At 39.7% G+C, this 24,371-nt stretch overlaps 1 protein-coding gene across 4 annotated transcripts in view; it reads left to right on the top strand.

The window, feature by feature from the left end:
* Positions 1-959: 959 nt before the first annotated feature.
* NYAP2 (neuronal tyrosine-phosphorylated phosphoinositide-3-kinase adaptor 2) overlaps positions 960-24,371 on the top strand; it is a 149,997-nt gene continuing 126,585 nt past the window's right edge. Inside the window, exons 1-3 of one of the 4 annotated variants that reach the window (XM_069864534.1) lie at positions 960-1,514; positions 1,784-2,280; positions 8,735-8,977. In XM_069864534.1, the coding sequence (XP_069720635.1) occupies positions 8,772-8,977 (206 nt within the window). In that variant the 5' untranslated portion in view covers positions 960-1,514; positions 1,784-2,280; positions 8,735-8,771. Of the gene's footprint in view, positions 1,515-1,621; positions 2,281-8,734; positions 8,978-12,893; positions 13,025-24,371 lie in introns of those variants that run through there. The other 3 variants (XM_069864535.1, XM_069864533.1, XM_069864536.1) reach the window with 3 other exon arrangements.

Below are 24,371 nucleotides of genomic sequence, written 5' to 3'. Positions count from 1 at the left end.
TACTAAACCTTCTAAAGCATCCTTTTGAAATGGTCTCTTGGAGTTATGTGGAAGCTTCCCTGCCTCATTTAATAGGATTGCAAGAGGTGTGCTGGGACACAATTACAGTGAGAAGAGTGAGAGTTACCGGTGAATATAAGAGAAAGTTTTAGGAGCAAGTTTTTTTCAGGGTACAGCTCCAATGTTAGTATTGGCCACTGCTACATGAAGGGGTCACCATGTTTTGCAGTGTGGCTATCTAGAGTGCTCTTGAATGTGAGGTAATGCTATTATTCCAGTTGGAGGATAGTAAATCTGCAGGAAGTTCATCTGTGCTTCTGTAGGAGAGGTTTTATTTGTGTACTAGCACTGCTTTTCATGGGAAAATGCATTATTCTGAAGAGGCTTTATGCCATGACCATGGTTTCTGTTATTATTATTTTTTAAAAAAAATTCAACTGTTACAGTAATATCGCAATCAAGATTTAAGCAAGAGAAAAATACGCCTGTAGCTTATGAAAGGAGGAAAAATGAAATGGCATCTAACAATGGGGTAACACATTTCATGCACATTCAGATATCTCTCCTTTTACTGGCTTTTGTGCAGGGAAGGAAAGTTTTTGCTTTATCCTGGCTGCAGGTTTAGGGGAGTGAGATCAAAACTACACATGTTCTGCAAGGAGGAGCTATACTACAGAGAGATCTAGATCAGAAAAAGAGGAAATGTTTTCTTCCAAACCATTATATTCACAAATTCTGGATGATCATAAAGCTGTGTAGTTTCACGCCGAATGCTTTTCAGGCAGAATGCTTCTTTCCAGAGTGTGAATCTCGTATCAATATAAGTAAAACAGTGTAAATGTCACTCTCATTCTGTCCGAGTAGCGTAGTTTTGTTCTCGTGCTGCGGGAGCAGGTGGTAGGAGGTTGTTTTGATGAGGTTAAGAAGCTCCTCCCCTCTTTCCCCAAGCAGCAGTCTAATCTGCGTCAGCAGTAATTGTGTGCCTTGCACTGCTTTTCAGTGAGGGTGAGTGCAAAAGATACATCAATATGAGGTATCAAACTGAGGCTTAGATGTTCCTTTTAAGTGGCTGCTCATTTCCTTGAGCCATAACATGGGCTAAAGGTTAACTTACACATTCTCCGCGGAAGAGCAATTTATTTTTTGGGGAAAGGAGAAGGAGGGGAAGGGCGTTGTTTCAGATCCTTTCCTACCTATAGACTAAATGTGATGTACAGTGCTGTTCACGCAGATTTTTTTTTCTTCCCCCCCTCTGGATTATTTGCTAATCAGACTTCAGTGCAGTGGAGATAAGGCTTCTGCCCAGCTAGGAGGCTCAGCCCGGGGCCGGGGACCGAAGCGGCTCGCGGCTCCTCGCCCCGTGCCTGGGCCTGGCGCGGGGGAGCTGTCCGAGGTACTAGGATGCTGGCTGCGCGGGGGAGCTGTCCGAGGTACTAGGATGCTGGCTGCGCGAGGGGCCAGGGCAGCCGGAACGCAGCAGGAGAGGAGCCCCACAGCCCTGCTGACACCCGAAGGTAGGCTGGCTCTTTGTTTGAGAATCCCTGATTAATCAACAGCAGCGTCAACAGACTAAGGCAGCCGGAGAGAGAGAGAGCCTGCCTGTAGTCGCGGTGGGGAGAGGGATTGAGAGAGAGACAGAGAGACAGACGATGCCACGAGCTAGACTGCTTCAGACCTTCTGTATCTAAGTGGCAATGAGAGAGAGAGCATCTTCCCTGCTGCAAGAAGCCATTTGGATAGCATGTTTTCTACTCCTTATATTCCTTTCTTTTTGTCTCCACAGAACATATTCAAATGAGGTACCTTAGATTTCTCTGTGTTAGTGCACATGAAGGTGCTGTAATCTTCTGTGTTGTAAAGTGGGTAAAAATCATCCAGTTTCTTCTCTGCTGGACCTCAAAGCAGGGTGTTGTTTATACCCTCCCATTATCTGTACCCTCTCTTTGAATGTGGATTTAAAGAAGCAAGAACCTGTCTTCTCTTGCCACTGCATTTTTTTTAAAGCGAAACTTTCCATGCCATTTTAATTGTATATTAAGAAGATCAGTAACGTAACACACTGACTTATAGTGATGTCGAATTCAACAGTCTCGGCAATTTTGCCAACAAGATTTTAATGCACTTTAACTGAAGAAAAAACTGAACTTAACTGCAAAGCTGTTTCTTATGGTGCTGAAATATCCCTTCCGACTGCACGGAGATAACCACAGGAAAGGGCTTTTACAGGCAAAAGTCACCTTTGATTATTGCACTTAGCAGTCCCCGTGGATTTAAATTTTGGTACGTACATATTTTAATCCATTATATGAGCATGCTAATAAATATGATGCTAATTAGAATGAAGAAGATAATATTATGAAATAAAATAATGAGTAGTCAGAAAACATAATGAAGTTGCATGTATTTTCAAGAGCCATTAATCAAGCCATGGCTGAACTAAAAGCTCGAGCCTATTTGGCTGGTTTTCTGTACTTCATATGTTGGTTGTGCTTGCAATAGAGACATCTTGCAGCTGGATTTTTTTTGTTCATAAAAAGCACTGTTAAATAATTAAAAGCGTTCTTTGCTGTTTTCTGATGAATTAATTAAAATAAGTAACTAGAATAGATGTTGGAAATTATCAGACCCACTGCACCATTAATATTTTACAGCATCTTAATGTGATGCTGGTGGTAGTGAAATCTCCATTTCATTTTCTTAAGGAGGAGGAAAATACGTCCATCAGCAAGAAGCTCATTCTCTCTTCTGAGTTCAAATGCACTCCTGTTTGCATACAGTGTGTATACATCTATGTTGTTTATAAATCTTCCACATAATACTGGGATTATAAAATGTCATAATTGCACTTAAGTGCTGGCCATTCTGCATCTAGACTTGTAATTGTCCAACATCCATGTGCGTGGTTAGGAGGAAGCAATATTTTCCTCAGGGGATAAAAGTGATAAGAGTGTTGATGTATTGTGAAGTAAACAACAGTTTTTTATGTTCTGGAGTCATAGAGGACTCATTGTTACCGAAGACCTTTTCCCTTTTCAAAAGGCAAAAGAGCCAAAATTAAAGACTTGGGGTATTTTTTCAGTTCTTAAAACTATAGGGAGTGTAACTTGCCCACATGAAGGGTGTGACATCCATAGAAATGGACTATCTTTTAGACCCATTCAGTAGCATTCTCATTCTACTGAAAGAGCCACTTTTAACCTCTTTAAGTGAAGGGCTTAGCACCACTTAGCTTCAGTGATTTCACCCAGGTGCTGGAGCTCATGCTGTGCAGTGTAATGAGGACAAGGTATAGAATCTGTAATCCCAGTCAAAATATAAAGTATTTTGTACTTCCAAATGAGTGCAGTGGTGGTTCTTCTTTAAATATCTGCATAAAGTCATCAAATGATCTGTAGTAGGACGCTTGCAACTTATTTCAGAATGTCTTTCTTCTTTGACCTTAAGAATTAATGCAGAACTGTGTGTGAAAACAGTGATGCCAACTCATTGTTAAAAATGAGCATGGAATGCAACTCTAAAAGCATGTCTTAGCAATTTGACAGCTGTCTGGGTATTTCAAAGCTCCTTGCTATAAGGAACAATTTTGGTAAGAGTTCTGCATAGCAGTTTCTAATATATTTTTCCATCCATGAATTTTTCTTGGTTGCAGTGAAAGTATTCTTTGTAATCCAATACCATTAAGTCCTTATTAGTGCTGCTGTGGTCAGCAGTTTGTGAAAATTGGATATTGCTGGTGTGTCTACTTTGCTCTTACTGCCTTGCAAGTAACTAGAATGAAACAGCTCAGACTTGAGGGATGAATGGCTGATTAGCAGCCTTTATTTGTACTGAATTCATCACACATACTGAATTGAGTGGAGGGCATTAACAGGTAATGTGGAACTGGATGTGTCCTTAAAGAGGGGAGATAGTATTTGAAAGGGAGACAGGCAGGTGTGTAGACTTTCATAAATCAGGGATTGGACTCAGGAATTTGGGAAAGCCCACACTTGTGTTTCCAGACTTTATTCTCCTGTGTTTAAAAACAAGAAAAAATGAAAATCCCTCTGGTTTGGAAGAAGGCAATCAGTGCCTTTGTCATTACTTCAAAAAGCTCTTTCAGTTTAATGTCACCATTGCCAATTTTCAATGCAGCACAGCTGCAGCTTATGGCTGTCAAGCATGCTGAAAAGAAACTGATATTTTGGGGATCCTCATATGAATAAGAGGGAGAACTGCACATCTGAATATTAACATGTAGAACTGGTTTGATACAGTGATATGGGGTCAGTTACTTCTCTTTCTGAATTCAATATTTTTGCTCACTGATCATATGAAGTAGAGGTGGTTTGGGGTTTGACCAAGAATGCTCTGTTAGGCATCAGAGCAAACAGTTAAATAGTTAAATTAGAAGTAAGGTATGCAACAGTCTTGTGAAGCCCAATGTATTATTCCCCTGTGGAAATTGCATCTGAATTAATACAAAGATCTTGAGTTTAGTTATATAAATATTGCTAGGCAAGTCTGTAAGGGGACTGCTTGTCCTTGCCAGTAAACCAGATGCACTGGCAGGGAAGAGAAGAATCATCTTGCTTGCTTTGCTCCTCCCATGCTGACAGTTGATTGCACAGGCCACGGCAGCATGAACTGCTCTGTGCTCCTTTGCCAGTGTCCCTCTGATTGGGGGATATCTGGAGGGGGCAGGTGCCAGTGAGTGTGATTGTTTGCCTTTTTTTTTTTTTTTTTCTCTAAGTGAGGTTTCACATATGTTAGTTTGACCTTTAGGAAGCAAAGTGAACGTGCCGGAGAACTCTTTCTTTTTGTCCTTTCTCTCAGACAAATTGCCAAAAAATGTTCATGTTCAGGGAACACACACAGCAAAGCACCTCCAATCAATCTTTGCCTTTCTGATACGTTGGCTTCCGTAGTTGAAATCCAGGGCTTTTTCCTTCTCCCCTCTGTCTCCCAAAGAGCAAGGGAAGAAAAAAGTGTTGAAAGAATTTTCCAAGCAGAGCAACTCCTGGTTACATTTTTCCAGGGCTGCTTGGTTTTGGAAAGTGAAATGCACTGAAAACAATTTGATTGCAAATACAGAGGAGATTCTTTATGGTCCTTGTTACCAGCTGAGAAAATAACTGACTACAGTGTGCTTGTTAGGGGTATCAAAATGGTGCTACCTCACCTAGAGTTTACATTACTTATTTAACAACCTGCATCTGCATATTTTTAATCAAATATAAATGTACTCAAACAGAACACTTGTTTGTACTTGTATATGCCCTGGCAGATGGTTAGGAATTGCTCACTGCGTGAGTTTACCAGTCAGTAGAACCTTTGATCAGAAGTTGATCACTGCTGTCCACACATTCTCTCCAAGGAGGGTGACAAGCAAGCAATCCATGGGGCTAAATGGTCCACGTGTACTGGTTGCAGCCTATTGCAATGATAAAGCATTTATTAGGTAACATAGTATCTCTGGAGTGGCATTAATAGCTGTAAATAAAATTGGTCGTAGTGTTCTGTACAAGGTATACTAATCCTTTAAAAATGTTTACAGTAATTAGTTAAGCTTTTTGCCCCAGCTGTTTGCATTTTTATTCCCTGGTTAAGTGTAACATGCACAACTGTCCAATATTAGTAATCTCAGTGTGGCTGTAAAATACCATGCATGTAGCAGATATGTGGGTTTTCATCCAGAAAATACCTGCCACTTGTATAGATGCTTTCAGAGTTAGTGCCATAAGATCTGGTTCAAGGTTCTGAAATATCTGGGAGTCACCCAGCCCCCCTCCAGGAGTGCCGCAAACTGAATTTGGTGTCGCAAGCATACAAACATCTACAGTCACAGGAGAAATTCAGCAACTACTGTTGCTCAGTGCTGTTGCAGTGTTGGACCGCTGTTAGCACAAAGAATTTATCTTGATTAATTGTTAAATACTGTGCAGATTTTTTAACTTTCTGCATGAGTTAAGTAATAGAAAACATTAGTTATAAACCAGTATATTAAGTGTCTGGTCATGGCCTGCAGCAGAATAAAGCCTTTTTTATTTCAGTCTTGCAATTGCAATTACTTTTTTCTCTGTAATGAAAAAGAAACATAAGAAAGGAGATTCAGCATATCCTTAAGTGTCCAAAAAGGAAACAATGAGGAGAAAACAATGCAGTGTTGTTGTCATAAAGGAGGGTGTGAAGCAGGTCTAGTTCTGTATGTCTCAGGGGAAAAATGGAGCAGAACTGCCATTTATTGAAAGCCTGCTGAAATGAATATAAAATTTAGTATTAGATTTCAGAAGTAAAGCCCAGTCACTGGAGAAATCAATGGCAAATCTGCCGTTAAATTCACTAGGGGAGAGTTTCTTTATTGAATAGGTTTATCTGAATTTAATTCAACATATGCAGATACTAGGCTTTACAAGAAGTCCAGAATGGAAAATACAGTGAAATAGCCATCCACTGGGGAAGTGGCTCAGACTTTAACCATCACATAGCAGATATTATCTGAGAAGTTGAGACAGTGGAGTTAGTCTGTGCTGTTAACATTGTTTTTAATAAGATAGGCTTCCTGCTGTAGAAAGTAACTCCCAGGAAGGGGCTATAGTATATAGACTTATTTTGCTTAATCAGAAAGGGTAGGAATTGGTCTAAAATTGTCTTCTGAAGCATCAGTAACACTGACAGTCTGTTTAGCTCACTGTCAGCTTCCCAAGTCACTCCTTTGCAGATGGCTGTGCCACTTATACTAAATATGTAGAACTACTTAATGTGTCTTCCAATCCAGTGGAGTTCTAGCCACTTCCAATGTGAAATCTCATGCAGGCATGTTGAGCTGCACCAAGATCTCCTTTACTGGTTTTACCTTACAGGGATTAGTAGGAGATACCAATACTCATGCCTGAAAATACTTTAAGATCAATTTAGTGACTATGAACACCAACCTTCCTTTCATGTTCAGGTTTAGTTGATAGCTAAGGTTGTCTGGGGAGACATGATAGGAGCAGACCCTTTGGCATCTTCTGAATCTTAATGATTTTAACAGTCAGGTTGCCAATTTTGATATAGAGACACGGATGGGGGGTGGGGGGAAAGGTGAGCTTTTAAAGTATTAACTGCCTGAAACCAGCTGCTTGTTGCTATTGTCCCTTCAAGTGTTCAAAAATGGGAAAAAAATTAAAGAGTGGTCAAGTATTTATTTTCTTTTCATCCTTTGTAAATTGCTATGTGTCCATGTTCAGGGCTGTGCCTGAAGGCTCAGAGTGGGTTGCTAGGATCTGTAAGAGCTTTTAATTTTATTTTATTTAGGATCAATATTAACCCTGATTGGAATTTGGCTTGTCCAGCACTCTAATAAAAATTAGAAATATGGTAGTATATTAGGAAATGGAGGAAGAAATTTTTGTTGCTAATTATACAGGGACTCTGCCCCTAAAATCTGTGTGCAGACAGGATACTCATTGCCTATTAAATAAGATCACTTCTAGTTGCAGTGCTGGCATTGTTCTCAGGCTGATTCTGAGAAGTGACACTATCCATCTTCAGGGAATGGATGGGATGTTTTAGTAGGGAAGAAGCAAACATGTCTTAGAGAGCTTCCAGGTCTGCTAGGGTATCACAGGCACCTGCTGCATTAGAGTCTTTGTCTTTAAGATGATGAAACCCCTCACAGGGCTGTGGGGGGATAATGCTGCTCAAGGCCCTAATGCCTCAAGACCTTGGAATAATCAGTATTTAAAATAAAAAGATGGCACAATTCTGTTTAAATAAAGTTGTATTTTACTTGTTTAATAAGCAGTTAATCCAATTCTATATAATTTAGATAGCCAGTATGTTTCTTGAAATTATATTGTTCCTTTAGTCACCTGTAGTATTTACTGATGTGTCCACACACCAGCGTTCTTATGACTCCCTGGGTGTCTGCTGCTGAGTGCAAAACCTTTGGGGCCTTTCTGAGAGGTTTTAGGCTGCCTGCCATGGAGCCAGGAGTGACCTAGGGATCTAAATAAGTCTGTGTTCCATGTTACTTAGCTGGAGGTGCTGTAAACCCAAGAGTCTGTCATAGCTGTGGGTGAAATATGGAAGCCTGGAGGATTCAAAGGCTTCAGAGCTCTGAAGATCCCAGCTCAGCTGGGATTTCTTGTTGGTTCTTGGAGCGTCAAGCTAATAAGTTGGGCAAAGGTTGACAAGGGCTTATGGGCTCATATCTAGGTTTATAAGGAATATAGGACACTATTTCACAATATTTCTCTCCAGATGTAAAACCTGAAGAAAACTTTGAACTTTTTTGTTCCAAAAATATGGAATGGTATTTTTCACTTGAACTTTGGAATAAGCTAGAGTAGGAATTTTGTCTGGTGATTTGTTCTGATGCAGCTTTAGCTAGACTGAAAAAAGGATTTGTTGTACTGGGATTGGAAGCCTTTTCAGTCCAATCCAAACTTATAGTCAGGGAGGCCAGTTTCACTGCAAGCGAAGAGAAATATGAAAGGGGGAGGGGTGGGAGAAAACCTTTGGGGGTTTGAAAATTGTATAAGGGGATGGATCTGCATCGCTTGGACAAAGATTCCTGGTTTTTATCTCCTTTTGTCTCAAGAAATGTTGTTCTGTGTTCTGAATCACTTTGTTTATTATACTGTAGCAGGATAAAGTCTAAGAAGTTGTCTCTTACCGAGATGTTAATTACAATTGACACAATCTTGCTGTCATAAACGATACACTATTTTCCTACTGATTAAGGTATTATGTGTTTTTCAACCTGCAGGAAACGTTGCTTTCCTTTGTTCATTATCTCCTGCAAGATGATGAGTTCTAATCAGGAGGAGGTCACTTTGGGCGCTTTTCTCCAGTATATTGAAGATATGGGGATGAAGGCCTATGATGGCTTGGTTATACAGAATGCATCAGACATTGCTCGAGAGAATGATCGCATGAGGAATGAAACAAACCTGGCTTACTTGAAAGAAAAGAGTGAAAAACGCCGAAAACAAGAAGAAGCAATAAAACGGTAAATATTTTGATAAAAAGATGAGTGGTCTGACAGAGTGAATGAGCAAAGAAGGGTTTGGTCCTGGCTATGATATTCACATGGGTAGCTTGAGTACAAACTGATAGGAGGGTCTTAGGCAGCCTGATCTAGTGGGATGTCCCTGCCCATGGCAGAGGGTTGGAACTAGAGGATCTTTAAGGTCCCTTCCAACCCTAACTATTATATGATTTTGTGAATTTTAGGCTATATCTTGGTACTGTACACTCAGGTGTAACAGACATGCTGTGCTGTGAATGTTCCAGCAATGCCTTGGTAGTCTGGTAATTGCGATGGAATGCTAAAAGAAAGAGCACCACAGAGGATGGATAAGAAGTAATGGAAATGTATGCTTTACATTACAGGAAGCAGAACTTTTTGGGTTGTCACTGATTTGGTTAGGGGGGTAATAATGTGAAATTAAGGTGACTGATGAAAGCCTATGCAGTGTGTATTTTGGTACCTTCTGGACAATTATCTTGAGAACTCATCTTTTGAGTGATCTTTAAGAGGATTTGAAGTACTGGGGAGTGGAAGGCATAGGCTGCTTGTAGCAGAAGCTCTACTGTGCACCAGTTCATGAAAGAATACGTTTTTCCTTGCAGCAGATTAATACAGGAGGGATTGTGTTTGTTTCACGGGTGGACGAGGTGCTAAGGGGCATGGTTTAGTGTTTGATAGGAATGGTTGGACTCGATGATCTGGTGGGTCTCTTCCAACCTGGATATTCTATGATTCTATGATTCAGTTATGCTGGCTACACATTTTGTTTCGTTCTTGTCATCTTTGTTTAGTCTTCAACTCTCTCATGATTACTGAATATATACATGAATTGTAAGATTTCCAAGATGAAAGGGTGGGGCCACCCACCCAGAAATATTTCTTAATATGGTGGAGATGGAAGTTAAGTTCTAGTTGCATTAAGGAGAGGAAGGATTTGAGTATGTCTCACCTGTGAAGTATGCGCATACAAAAGTACCAGTCAATAAATAGCTATTTTAAAATAGTGAAATGAAGAGGACTTTCTCATCTTACATTGTCTTTTCCCCTCTGAGGAAAAGCAAAAATAACTAATCAAACTTTCAAGTACTTTCAATTTACTGAAACTTCACTGTTTCATTAATTCTGAATTGGCTAGAAAAATTACCCAGTCCTTTTAACAATTTCTTCACTTGATGATAAGCTGAGTAAAACTGTCAATGTATACAGATATATTTAGAATGTAGTCTTCAGAGCTGACAGATGCTTAGACTGTGCCCTGGCTAACATGTTTACATGTGGTTTTGCCTGTGTGACCCTGTCAATAAGTGCCAGAACAAGTTTTTGGTATGAATAAGTTTCTTGGTGGAATATGTTGTGGAGCTGCCCGGTTCTTTATAGTGCTCTTTCAAAGCTTTTCCTCCTACTTTGAATGGTGGTAATAGTATTTCCTGCCTTGTGGTCAGTTTACATGGTTTTATTCATTGATCTTGGCGAAGTGATTTGATGAAGAGCTTTGGATAACCGTAGATGATTTAGGGCTGAGCCAGACCATGAAATTCCTGCTCATGCTGAACTGAGATCACTGAGAACAGAGCTCTGCTCCTCAGATACAGAACGAGAAGAGACAAAGAAGGTTACTAGCAATACAGTGGGTTTATCTGATGAACAGCATGTGTATTTAGATTGGAGGCATCAACAGCTCTTTAACATACCACTCTTCTGTGGGAAACCATGCTTGCAGTGGACCCCCACTTCTCCCTCCCTGCCTGGCTTATCTCAGTAGCATTCAGGTGGTAAATGTTTTCCATCAGAGAAAATAATGTTGGGAAAAATTGTCTTTGAGTCTTTTTCTCTTTTTTCCTGTGCAAACTTGGAGATGAAAAATGAGGTATTGGTGATCAACACTTGATTCAGGGAAAACTAAATGCAATGGAAGACCAAGGGAGAACATCTGATTTGGCTAAAGGAACCAATGTCTAAGTCTCTTAGGCTGACTGCAATTGAGTCTGCCCCATGTAGTAACCTCCAGAGATTCATCTGAGACCATGTTGTCTATCGGAACAGAGCAGTCAGGAAAGGCAAATCAGGATTATTGATTTCTTTTTTCTGTACTGTTTTCCTTAGGTTATTACCTTATCTTGGTTGATATTTGTTATCCCTAACTCCTGATAGTGTGGCCTAGAGAGCAAGTGGTGCACATGTGCAGTGATAACAGTGCTGCCAGTCTGGATACTACCAACAGCTGAAAACAATCACCTTAGCAACAAGGAACTTGTCCCCTGTGATTGACTACAGGTAGATTTTCAGCAGGAGTGGGAGTTCCAGGAAACACTCTCTTTTTGCTTATGGGAAACAAAATAAAGCAGCTCTAAGTCTTTGGCACCTACTCAAAATTATAGAATAGTCTGGTTATTGAGTTTTTTGAGAGCTATTCAATTTTAGTGTTCAGATAGTCTCTTCTAGAACAAGGGTGATCATGTGTATTAACAACATAATAATGAGTAATTTATTATCTAATAAAGTGGTGGTATTCACACACAGCACTATTTAGAAGCAGCTGTTATTTACCTAAATCATCTCATAACTATGCTGAATGACTTACAAGTTTATTGAAATACATTTGCCTGAGCATTTTGGAAACAAGATCTGAAAAATGACCTAGACAATAAGACTTTTGATTGTATGTTCTGCCTTCCTAAGGATATGTTGTGTTGCATTTCTTCAGTAGCGCTGATATGCCTTCAGCGTGATTGCTATCTCATCATGTATGGCTCCGATAGGTTAATTGTGGGGAAAAAATCTTCCAATCCATTGTACATTGCAGGGGATAAAACACTTTGGATTGGATTGGAAAAAAAAAAACCAAAAAAACCAGCAACTAGTCTTTGTCTGATCTTGCTGGGCTGAGTCAGCTGATCTGATCTGAATTTCTGACCTAATTTTTGTATGATACTTAGCAATCATGCAGAGAAAATAAGGTTAATGTGCTGATCAGCAGCTGAGAGTAAGCCACAATAGATGTTAGTTTATATATTTTGGTCTAATTTTTAGACATTTTTTTTCCATCTTTTATTCTAGATTAGGAGAATAAAAAATGGAAGAAAAAATGTCTAAATCATTGTCTGTCCAGACCAAGAGAACATGCTGGCATATTTCCCACAGAGGTTATAAATTGCAAATGAAGTTATGAAGCAATATCATCTTCACTAGCAATAAGGTTGCAGTACTGAGATACGTTTTTGCCATAATATCGTACCTGCCATAGGCAGGATTTCTGGGAACAGAAGGTAGATTTGCCTCAGGTATTGTGAGTGCTAGGGAAAAGGTGAGTATTTTGAGTTTACATAGAGCATCTGTTAGAATGAGCAATTGTTTTCTGACTCATCTGTAATTGAAATACATATATTTAAATACTTTTTATCTATTGTATATAGTCTTGTGTATTGCCAAGTGCTTTTTCTAATTGTATAAATACAAAATCTTGGTAAGAAACAAATAATGAACTCTCCATCTCTGAAGGCTGAGACATGTTGCATTAACCATAGGGAGTGGCTGGAGCTGTACAGTTTCACAGGAGATGCATGCTTTCAAATTCTGGCTTCTACTTTTTAGGCATCGTTCAAGCTAAGTTTTCTGTCGAGGAAGTCTTCATTCTGATTTGTAACACAAGAGAGTTCTGACTGATCTGGTGTAAAGCTGATGGTGTTAATGGGCAGGAATTTCTATCTGTCAAATCCTGGATTTAGCCAACAAAGTATTTTTTTTTTCTGCTTCTGGTAGTTTCCCTTTCTTGTAGCCATTTCCAGCACCTAAATGGCTCTGTGGAAAGCCTTGTTTCTGCTTGTTGAGAGAAGTATACAGACAGATGCTGTTAAGAGGAGGAGCTTTTAGGAGCGCTGCTCTGTGCTAAAGCTAGCAGAAATGGGCCAGCCAGCCAGTGACAGAGTTAAGCTCTTGTAATAAAGAAGGAATTGTAGTGAACAGCTGTCATCCTAACCTCTCCTTTCTTTGGTAAATCACATATTGAAGACTAACCAGTCAGCAAAAGTAAGATCATGGTTTTTTTTGTTTGTTTTATTGAGTTGAATCCTGATATTATCTATCTGTAGTTTTCTGTAGTTCCTATCCTTAAGTTCCCTCATGAAAAAGGCATAAGTTATGCGTCCTTCAGCTAAAAGCTAAGTGTTATCTAGTGTGGGAGACAGCAAGCAAATATAAAAATATTTCTATGCATGGGATTATTCACTGCCAAAAGCTCTGTTTTGCTGAAAAAATCTGTATAATGTTAGAGTATATGGATATACTGAGGAGTTTCTACCAGAAGATTTCTCCTAGAATCACAAATAACCAACATAAAATCATTTAATTATGAACTTACTATTTATAACTGTCTTGTAATAACAAAAAATCCCCCAAACTTTAGGTGATAGAATTTTTAAGATACTATTTCTTCTTTTTCTGAACATTTGTAGTTGAAATTTTGCACAGTTCTAAATCTGCGATCGTATTTGTGCTTCCTTAGATTCCAGTATGTTTACAGTCAGACATCAACAACAAGGTGATAGAAGGGCAACAAATATTTCCGATTATGGCAAGGGTCTCAGTTGAAACACCTGAAAGCACATGAACGAGGTCTTATAAATTACAAGCTTGGAAACCTGTTGTTATTGTTTTGGTGTCAGTGTGAGGGTATTGTGTGTGTGTGTGTGCAGGTTTGATTTTTAAATTCAAATTGAGTTCATGCAGTGAACGTGATTCTTGGGTGGGAGGTCAGGGCTATGTTCTCCTTTAACAAAAAGATATATTTTATGAGGATGCTTAACTGTGGCACTGGCTCTTTTCTTTATCTTCCTCCTGGACATGTTGTGTACTTGTTTCACCAGAGGTTAAATCATTGCTCTGATACCACCTTTATGGTGGAAATGGCTGATGAAATGTGATGGAGACTAATTCTCCTATGACTTCAAATCCTTTTCCTCATGAAAATATTGCAGATTCTTTTTGAATTTGGATTGTTTAGGAAAGTGGCTTGGATAGCTTTTTTTTTTTTTTCATCAGAAGTAAGTGAAATGGCTGTGCAGTCAGTGACCTTCAAATGTATTTTTGTTGTGTTCATAAGTAAACAGATGTGATGATCTAGCCAACAAATCCTCCCTTCCAAATGCTTGCATCCATATGGCCGCCTGTATTACTGACACACAAAATAAACAACAGACACAATGCAAACTATATCATATTTCTGTTGCTGTTATTCTAGGAAGTTTTATTTTAGGGCAGTCATGCAACAAATGTCATTAAAATTTACCCTGTAGGCTGATAGCCTGCCTGGTGATCCCAAATACCAAGGACATAAAGCATAAATCATTATCAATTTGGTATCTAAATCTTGATGATATTTCAATAAATCTTACATCATTTTAAGGCTTCTTCCTGTAACTTTTGCTCTCTTTCTGGGAAGTTACATGATCTCTTTCCCTCCTTCATGCCACGAATTGCTCAGGCATGTGCAGGCCCAATGTGTGAGTGCATTTTTGCTCAGGGTTGTTTTGCTGTGTTTAAAAGCATAATTAGAAGTGTGGGGGTCGTAGAGAGCACAGAGGACTTTTGAAAGGGTTACAGACCTCTTGTTAAAATTCAATCTAAATGACTCCATGATATTGGTATTCACAGGCTGTCTGACCACCTGTGAATGAGGAAACTGGACTCACTCCAGTTCCATTTGCACATATGTTTGCGGATGACCTGCAGGCTGGGTCCTCCTTGGCAGAGTGAGTCTTTCTGGAGGAGGTCTGTGGTACAACTGGGAGAAAGTCCTTGGCATACCATTGCTGAGAGATGCTGGGGATCTTAATGTGCAGTTTTTAGTAATTTGTTCCCATTTCTATTTTATTTCTCTTGTTTTCCTCACTCTCTTCATTGCTCTAACTGTAGGATGTGGGATTGTAATTTTAACCCAGTAGTTAAAATTGTCCGACATTGCCTCTAATGAAAAAAGCCCCTCTTAGCAGGTAGAGCTGTAGGGATGTAGATATTTTGCATAAACATCTCTTCTGGTGGTGGTGTTGTTTCTAGTGGAAGGTTTGCATTTGTTTGGTAAATGTCTTCAAGGATATTATGAAACAGCAGGGAATAGAGCAGAAATGTATGAAAACTCTTACTGTGAAGACAAGGTAAAAAGACTGTTTTCAAGCATGCCCAGGCAAGCGTCTTTAAAACTAATCTTGGATGGGCTTCATTAATGGAGAAATACATTCAGTAAACCAGCACAATTAATGTCATGTAACATTAATGCATTGTAGCTCAGGAGTGCTGGTAAAATTGAAGCATTGATCTGTTCTCACTCAAGGCTTCCAGTAACCAAAAAAGTGCTTCATGCTGAAGCCCACTGACACCTAACAAATGTTCTAATTCCTGTGACCAGAATTAAGAATTCTTGTGACAAGCTGAAGGACAGGTACTTGTGCAGAGGACATGCAGAAAGTTTTCTCATCACCCTTAAGTAGCAAAATTGCACTAGCTCCACTCCTAAATGTGCACACATGCACTTTCAGTTATGTGTACTTTGCAAAATCTGCCCAAACTGTCTGTAATATTCAGTGGGAACACAGTTATTAATTTATTTTCCTCCACAGGAAAGCACAAACATAGTCTGCTGCTTGATAATTTACTAGGGGTAGTTCTTTTCTTAGCCTGAAGAAGATAGTCTGCTCTTGGCTTTAGCCGATATATTGTGGGTACAGACCACCTCTGCAGCAGAAGCATCTGGTGCTGGGCATCTTGTTGCCAAGCTATGTGCTAGATCAGTGGCTAAGATTTGTATGCAAACAGGAATGTGCATGTGCACTGATTAGATTTTTGTGATTGGATTAAAATGGGAGTAAGGAGATATTAGAGAAGAAATGGATTGCAGAGACATTACTAGCTGTAGGTTTTATAGTTAATTTGAGACTCCTTTTAGTTTTCCTTCTGGCTTTCTGCTCTGACTTGTAATCCTAAGTGCAATTAGTTTAGAAATATTAAAAAAAACCCAAACAAAACCAAAGCAACAAATACTCCCTTCTTCCCCAGGTCCCCAGACCCCAGCCCAAATCCAAGCAAGCAAAATAAACCCCACTATGCAGAGTGTGTCTGCAGCATGGTGCCTTCATCAATGATACAGTCTCAGCAGCCACCTCTGGTGCTAAGAGGCCGTGATGGAATCAGGAGGAGGTGGGCACCACTCAGCCCTCAGGATGACCCTGCTCTGCTGGGAGCTGGGAGTGCTGGGTGCTACTGGGGTAGACACCACCTCCCCCAGCGAGCTGCTAGGGGTCTGCGAATGAGCAAAGTGAGCTGGTTTGGTCCCACACAAGGCAATAAATGGTGAAGGTTTTTATTTGCTTTGTTATTACACAGTAACAAAGGACACCACATGGAAATCAGACTCCCCTGAAACCCTAATCCAGTGCACGCATGCAGCATGAAGACAGCTCACAGCACGAGCTGCAATTGTACCCAACAGGTGACTAACGGGACAGCTAAAGAGTTAGGGGACTGCTCATTTCCTTCCCTGTATTAGTAAAGCAAGGAATAAACTGAAGTGTATTCCCAGTGGTTGTGATGAATTACATCCAGCAGTTATCTCTCTGAAAGCTAGAGAGAAAGAAATGCTTCCGTAGACTCTGGCAGATGCTTCTGGAATATGGCAAGATTGAGGAGGCCACAGCCAGACAATACCGCCAGAAATATTGCTGCCAACATACACGTTACTTGACAGTTACTCTCATTTTTGATCTTTTAGGGTTTACCATAGATTAATAAGATTTACCTGAGATTAATCCATTTCCCCTTTTGGTGGATTATATGGGGCGTCTCTCACCAGTAGATCCTCTGCTAGCTGAGGGCACTTTAGTTATTAAGTTGAGATCACATGCTAGGAGCCATTAAGTGAATTGCTTTGTACAGCCTTTCCCTGAATGCTAGGGCAAATGCAGTATTTCATACCCTTAGCTAATTTCATGCTGTAATTTAATTTCTGAAACATACTTTTAATTGAATCTTTAAAGACAAAAGGAAACTGCTGACTCCTTTAGTATTGCAAAAAAGATTGTTTAAAAATGTAGCCCATCTAGAGAATAATCTTGTATAATTAAACATAAAGTTTGTTTTTCTTCTCTGCATGCAGTTATGGAGAAGCAAATTCCTGCTGCCTGCAGAAAGCTCAAGGATGTAAGAGAAGTATTGGGGACTGTGAAACATTATTTATCTTCTGGTCAGCTTTATCTCTGACGTGAGACAACCCTGCAGCCCTCCACTATGTGCAAGTCTGAAAAAGTAAACAAAGAGAGACTAGTTAAAATTAGCTCTGACCAATGATTTAATTATCTGGTTTTTGGGAATGGGATGGACTTAAGAGAGATGTCAGTAATTTTGGCATAAACAAAACAGAGTAGCACAATAAAACCCGTTGTTTGCATCTTGAAAGTGCTTCCAGTATTTTGGTGGTTAGATTTTGATATTCATCTTCCATCAGCAGAGGCACTCAAGGTAGTTTCAGTAAAAATCCATGTAATCCATTATGCAATTTGTTATGGGAGAAACATCTTGATTGGCTTAGTAGTGATGCAGGTCTTCAATTTTATGGACATCTGATTAAAAATAATAACAATCAATGCTAAATGCTGCCCACTCTAATGGAGAGGAAATCCTAGATCATCACTTTGTTTTAGTATTCAGATTCTTTTAAATCAACAAGTGATTTGCAATGGGGATTTTCCTTTGTATTGCTGGAAAAAAATTATGATACACAGCAGAAATGAGATGTGTGGGGACATGATGAATGTAAGTGGAGTAAGAAGCATAAGGCTAAAGAGAATGGTCTGAAATTAACCCATGAAGTCCCACTGCAGTATTTTTAAATAAGGGGGAAGAACAAAAGCAACATCTTGTTCTGTATGTGCTGGGAGAGCTCTGCACTTCCGTTTGCCCCGAGTTGGTAGGAATTACAAGTATGTACAGTGCCATAGGTTTCATGACCAGCACCATGTAAGTAATGGGAAGAGTTTGGAAGCCAGTGTCACAGTGGAAGGAATTGTAGAAGCATAAAATTGTTTGGGTTGGAAGGGTTTTGGGTTTTTATTTGTTTTTTCTTGCTGGAAGGAAACACTGAGAATCAATTTTCCTTTTGATACAGGTTATCCCTTTTCAAACACTTCTACAAAGGTCTATACTTTTGATAAAAATTCCAATTGCATTGAAGTTTACTGGTTATTACTAATAGCCCAGAGGCTTGGGCACTCATTCTTCATGATTAGACTCCTAATTTTTACTTAGATATTTTGTCCTGTAGTATCAGAAATAATTTCTGGACTTGAAGGCATTTTCTCTCAGGGCAGTAGTATACATGAAAATTGCCTAAATGTGTATTAACCACTGAAGGTCAAAGTATGCCAAAGGTCTTTGGGCATTTCATGTTAGATCCTGGCACCTCAGTAAGGTTCCTAAAAGTGCAGGAGTGTTGCCTCACTGGAATTGTCCTTAGTCAGGTAAAATATTCTTATGGCTGACTCTGCAGGAATAGAATAATCTCAATAAACCTGGCTTTGAGTTGCAAGTAGTTCCAGCTGTATTCTGTCACTAAATTAGGAATGGCAGCCTCTATGATGTAGGCCTTCATCAGCCTGTTACTGTTAACAAGCTGCTTAATTTTGGTATTGGGTGTTAAAATTCTGATGATAAGTTTGCTGCCTTAGTGTCAGGAAGGTCTTTTCACAGGAATCTTTTGCGTTAACTGCCAGCCTGTGGATTGCCAGATTAAAAAAAAATCACGTACTGATTTTTAGAGTTGGTTTGACATATTATTTGTTATTTTGCTGGAAAAGTTGTCCCTTGTTCACCTCTCTACTAGCTATATCTGTGCTTTGAGAGCTGAAGCACAAATGCAAATTTCTGTTTATTTAAATGGAAAGTATCCTGAAATTCACCCAAGTATGCAGATGTTTTTGAAGACTGAACTGATAGCATTTATGTTATGTGGCTCTTGTTTTGAGATTAAAAGTTTTTAATCAGTGTACCACAAATACCATATAAGAAAATTTGAAGTGTTTCAGCTTTACATCTGCAGTGTTAGGCTAAGCAAAGTGTAGGTTTTGTTCCTAGGAAATCATATTCCTGCATTGTTAACCTGAATTCTGCTATGTCTGTGATGAAGCAGATCAAGAACTGCATATGTGCTTGCCATGGCAACCCCTGTATCACATGACATACACGCTAGTTCAGCCAAAGAGCTTCATGGCTTATTAAACAGGCAGGCACAGACCCAGACACACATCATTTTGCCATGTGACTGCTCTAGCCCCAGCGGCTTTTTAAAGGAAAACTGTGTTTGAACATCATAGTTTTCATTAGCATTATCTTGCCCAAGTTCCTTCCTCTCCATTTAGATTCTGTATTGAGATATTAAAAAATGGATGAAGGGTGACAGGACTCTGCTTATAGATGTTTTCTTCTGTCTGTCTTTCATTTGGAAAAACAACTATGTGTGAAGATAAAGTAGTAAGGGTTTTTTTAATTATTTTATAATTAGAAATTAAGAGGCTCTTTGGTGAAATTGAGTGAACAATATCCTGCTTTTCTGCACACACCTTCTGCTTTTGCCTCCTGTGGCCTCTTACAGGAGGATAAATGAGGGCAGAACAATAAAAAGAAAACCAATCCTTTCCAGTACAGACAAAGCATTCACTAAAGAGGTAGCCCGGGGAAGTTGTGACTGCTTCCTCCTTGGAGGTCTTAAAGGCCAGGTTGGATGGAGCCTTGGGCAGCCTGATCTAGTGGGAGGTGTCCCGGTCCATGGCAGGGGACTGAGAACTGGATGATCTTTAAGGTCCCTTCCAACCCAAAGTATTCTATGATTCTATTTGCCTGTGAACACCTTTGCTTCTTGCTGCTTAGTGCACTTCCTCTTAGACCTGATGAAAAAGGCGATGACAATGTCCTCTAACTCCTCACCCAGCAAAATGTAACCTGACACAAGGTTTTCCTGACTTTGTTTAAGAGAAGTTAGGATGTGGCGTTTGACTAGCAAATCTGAGGGGTGAAGTCTCAACGGAGTGAGTGGTGGTGAGAAAAAAGTTATAAGATAGGACTGGAGCTGAACAAGTTAGTCTGTTTTCACCTTCATGATCTCAAAGGGAAGGAGAACATCAGAAATGCAGTCTCGTCCCAGTTTCCCTGCATAAAGGACAAGCATGGCGCATGCTGCTGCTGGTGTCATGCCTGACTCCCGCTGGCACTGTTCTTGAGGAAAAGTCCGTGCTGAAAGGAGCTGCTGGAAAACTGATTCCTTACCAAAACAGCCCACAGTGGAAAGGAATCCCATTCCCATTCTGTTTACCTTTCCTCTGTCAAATGTCTGACTGAAGTGGCGTTGTTTTTTCTTTCTCAACCAGCTGGAGCCTGAGGTTTTTGTGGCTGGCACTTCATTTTGAGCCCAGGTGCTTACATCTCCAAGTGCCTGACTAAAATGGATAACAAAACTCTGCACAGCAACAAAAAATAGGAGAAAGACTGATACAGTCTTAATTGCACCCTCCTTCCAACCGTTATTTAGTCTGTCTGCTGTGCAGATGCAATTTACCAAGAGTTATAGAGCAACCAACCCCAACTCTCAGGTCCACATTAAAGAATTGGTCATTTTTGTGATTGATGGTGTTGCTTTTGAACTTAAGAAAAACCTGTTTTCAATGTCTGGTTCTAGTCTGTCAGGCTTTCATCTTCATTTCCCAAGCAATCAGTCAAGGTGCAAATACTTATAATTAATGCTATTCAGTGAGAGACTGCTGGTTCCTTCTGTTCCAAATGAGTTTATTGTTCCCTTACCATTTTGGAGATGATCCATGGTAAGGGACCAATAACCTACTTTGTGAAGTAGAGAGGTACTTGTACATAAATTTACCATTAAACAGAGAAGTAGTATTATGTTTATTATTAGGGACACAGACAAAAGTGGTGTTCTCTTCTGAAGTGTGTACCTGTGCACCTCTGCCAGGGATCGTACGAGGACCTGATGTGAAATCAGTGCTTGAGTGAGGAGATTTCTTAAGATGATGTGTAATATAATGTATCTTGACAGGATAAGGTATTTTAGTTTTCTGTTTTAGTTCTATTTTATGATAGCTTGGATTTTTCAACATAAACTACTTTGTTATCAATACCTGCTCTGTTCTTACTAAGTGGGAAAGAGAACTTTGAGATCGTTTTGTTCCTAGGATGGTGCTGAGCAAAGGCCCTGCACGCTTCACTGGAATGTAGGGAAGATTTTTGACAATCGCTCTTCACAGTCTGCTACAGCCGTGTTGTGCTAGATCTGCAGAAGCAGCATAGTGGCAGCAATGTTTTCTCTTTTGTGTGCAGCCAAAGAACCGGCTTTTCATAATTCCTTTGTGCCTACAAGTGGGATTGCATTTTCAAAAGAGATTTCCAAAATCAAATCTTTTTTTGAAAAAAATGGCCCAAACCTCTCTTCTATTCCAGGCTTTCTTTCACTTATTTAGTTAAATATTTAAGAGATTTTGCTATCTAAAGCTTTGTATTTAAATGACAGGTTTCTATATTGTATTTGTTTGCAGTTATGGTGGTGGAAAAGGCTATTTAGGCTCATGACAAAATATTTTGACTAGCCTCTTCCTACTTAGTTATTTGTTTGTCCTCAGTATGTTTATTATGAATTGTTGTCTTAAGGGATTACAAACAAGATGGTAGCTTTCACTCACTGATCTTTGCTGTCATTTAATGATGGACTGATTCAGGAAGTTCTGTACAAAAGGAGGTTGTCAGGCTGGGTCTAAAATTTGTGGAAATAATGGCATTACCAGAATACATCAGAAAAAAAAAAAAGCCCAATAACTTCTTTGTAAGACAGTTAAGGTTGCTAAGAGACAGAATGTAATTATCTGCCAATTTGTTTACCATTCCTAAACGCTTTAGAAGAGCAAGAGCTGTTGACTGCCCTGAATTCTAAGCTATGCACAAAATAAGTCAAATGCATTTTGTTGTCAAATGCAGCCATAAGAAGGGCATTTGAAAAGGACAGAAGAGCTTTGTTTGACTCATAGTATTTTTTTCCTAACTGGATAATATCTGTTATTTTAATTTCCCTCTCACTCCCGAAACGTACATATGGGAAGGGGAAAGGTTTAAATTAGACATCAGGAAGAAATTCTTCATGATGAGGATGGTGAGGCACTGGCAAAGGTTGCCCAGGCGAGTTGTGGCTGCCTCATCCCTGGAGGTGTTCAAAGCCAGGCTGAGTGAGGCTTTAAGCAGCCTGGTCTACTGAAAGGTGTCCATGCCCATGGCAAAGGATTGGACCTGGATGGGCTTTAAGGTCCTTTCCAACCCAAACCTTTCTATGATTCTATGGGTTTTAACTAATAATGCAGAAAATGTGAAAAAAATGAAAGTTATAGCAGCATACAAATTTTCTAGTAAAAGGCTTACAGGTATGCTTTCCTGAAAATTGTATGTTCTTACTTTAGTAGTAGTAGTGTTTAGTGTTCCTGTATTATAATTCCATTACTGATGTACGCTGACGTTAATTTAAGGTTGACGAATGTGAATCAAGAACTCATCTTGCATTTCTTTTTCTAAAATGTTTTGTGTTGTGCTTGCACTTTGAGATAAGTGGTGCTATTTATTTTGGGCACAAACTCAGTTTATGCCACAATGAAGTTTACATTTCTCTGTGTCACTGTGGCTATTACATAGAAAGTATAAGATTTACGCTGTCCTCAGCTACTCACTTTCTTAGTTTTAAGGATATGCATCTGGTAAATTAACTACGGGCAGTAAACAGAGAAGATAAGGGTGGTTCTGTTTTCAGAATGGTAACATCTTCCGTTGTTGTTTTTCCTTAATGGGAATAAATATTAATTTTTACCTAATGTGAAATAGTGGCTGTAAAATTGAAGAACTTGCTACAATACTGAAGGAATAAGCACTTCTGCTCAGCCTAATGGCATGCTCAAATCTGAACAGTAGTTCAGATTCAGTCAGTAGTTCTAAAACTGTGGTACCAAAGTATGTGCATACAGGTGTGTTACCAGTTTTTGGGATGCTGCTGTAGGAAGGCTGAAGCAGATGGTTGATCTGGAACGTGATCATTGACCTCTGAACTTTGCTCCAGTGAGGGCTGTGAATCCTTCTGTTCACTGAAGTTCAACAGGACAGACAAAAGTAGCTTCAGCATAGCCATACCGCAGGTTACCTCCACAGAAATTTCTCAGAAACACTTAATCTCCCCAAGACTCCCTTTTTTTTTTTTGTAGATGCAGGTAGCCTCTTGTCTCCTGGCTACTTCTTCAGGGAAGCACAGTAGGGTTTTAGTGGTTATCAACCCCTCACTGTTGCTCTAGCTCATTCTCTGAATCCTGTGGCTGCAGAAGGAGTCTTGCTTAACTTCTGATCTCAATTTCACATCTTTCAAAGACTGTGTCAGAAACAACAGAGGAGCAGGGACATTGGGCTGTTTCAGATGATCATTCTTTTGACTTTGACTGCTAGCAAGCTAATAGTGGAAGTTGGCATTAGGTAGCCGAAAGGTTAAGTCCCAGTTATCCAGTTAAATATGACACTTGCTGACAGCTCTGGAAAGCTGTCTCCTAGGCCACTGGAGCACAGGAAGGATTTCCTGGTGGTTGCTTCTTTTCTCTTTGGGGTTCCAGTGATCTAGTTTTGGTTCTCATCTGTAATCTATAAAAAATGACGCATTGCCTTAAGAAAAGGGGCTGAACCCATGCCAGGGAAGGGCAGAGGGCAAAGCTTTGTCATTGGGTGATCTCATTTGACTGCACCACCACCACCACTCATGCTGTGTCTGGATGCTGAAAGCCCTAGGAGTAAGGAGATGCCATTCCATGAAGATCTTTTTTTCTACCCCACTAAACACGTAGTTGGGGGGGGGAAGTGTCAAATATTCCGTTACACATTTCAACATGTAGAAGCACAATTGTCAAGATGAAAAAGAATTTACTCTGAAACTTTTCCCTGTCTTTGAACAGCATTCTAAATCTCTTGGCGTTTTTTTCTTTTTCATTTTTCAGAATAGCTTTTGAGTGTTCTTTGAAATGCAGAAAGGGAGATGGGTTATTTTCAAACTTTTTTGCCCCTTTCATGCAAATGAGGGGGAGGAAAAGCTTTTTTCAGTCTTTTTCTTTAATGGCAAGGTCACCAGAACTGTGTATTTATTGTTGACATCATATTATGGAGGGCTTCATAAAAGACTAGGATAAACACTCTAGTAATGCTGTTGACACTGAATAAGGTGATGCTATGTGTACCTTGCTGCTTCTTTGGCACACAGCTTTACCTACACTATTGCCAATTTTGATGTCTGCAATCGCCAGCTCTCCACCCTCTT

Source organism: Phaenicophaeus curvirostris, chromosome 10 (assembly GCF_032191515.1).
Source record: "Phaenicophaeus curvirostris isolate KB17595 chromosome 10, BPBGC_Pcur_1.0, whole genome shotgun sequence".
Taxonomy (NCBI): Eukaryota; Metazoa; Chordata; class Aves; order Cuculiformes; family Cuculidae; genus Phaenicophaeus; species Phaenicophaeus curvirostris.
Note: the sequence above shows the minus strand (reverse complement) of the source record. Positions and strands in the feature narration are given on the sequence as shown.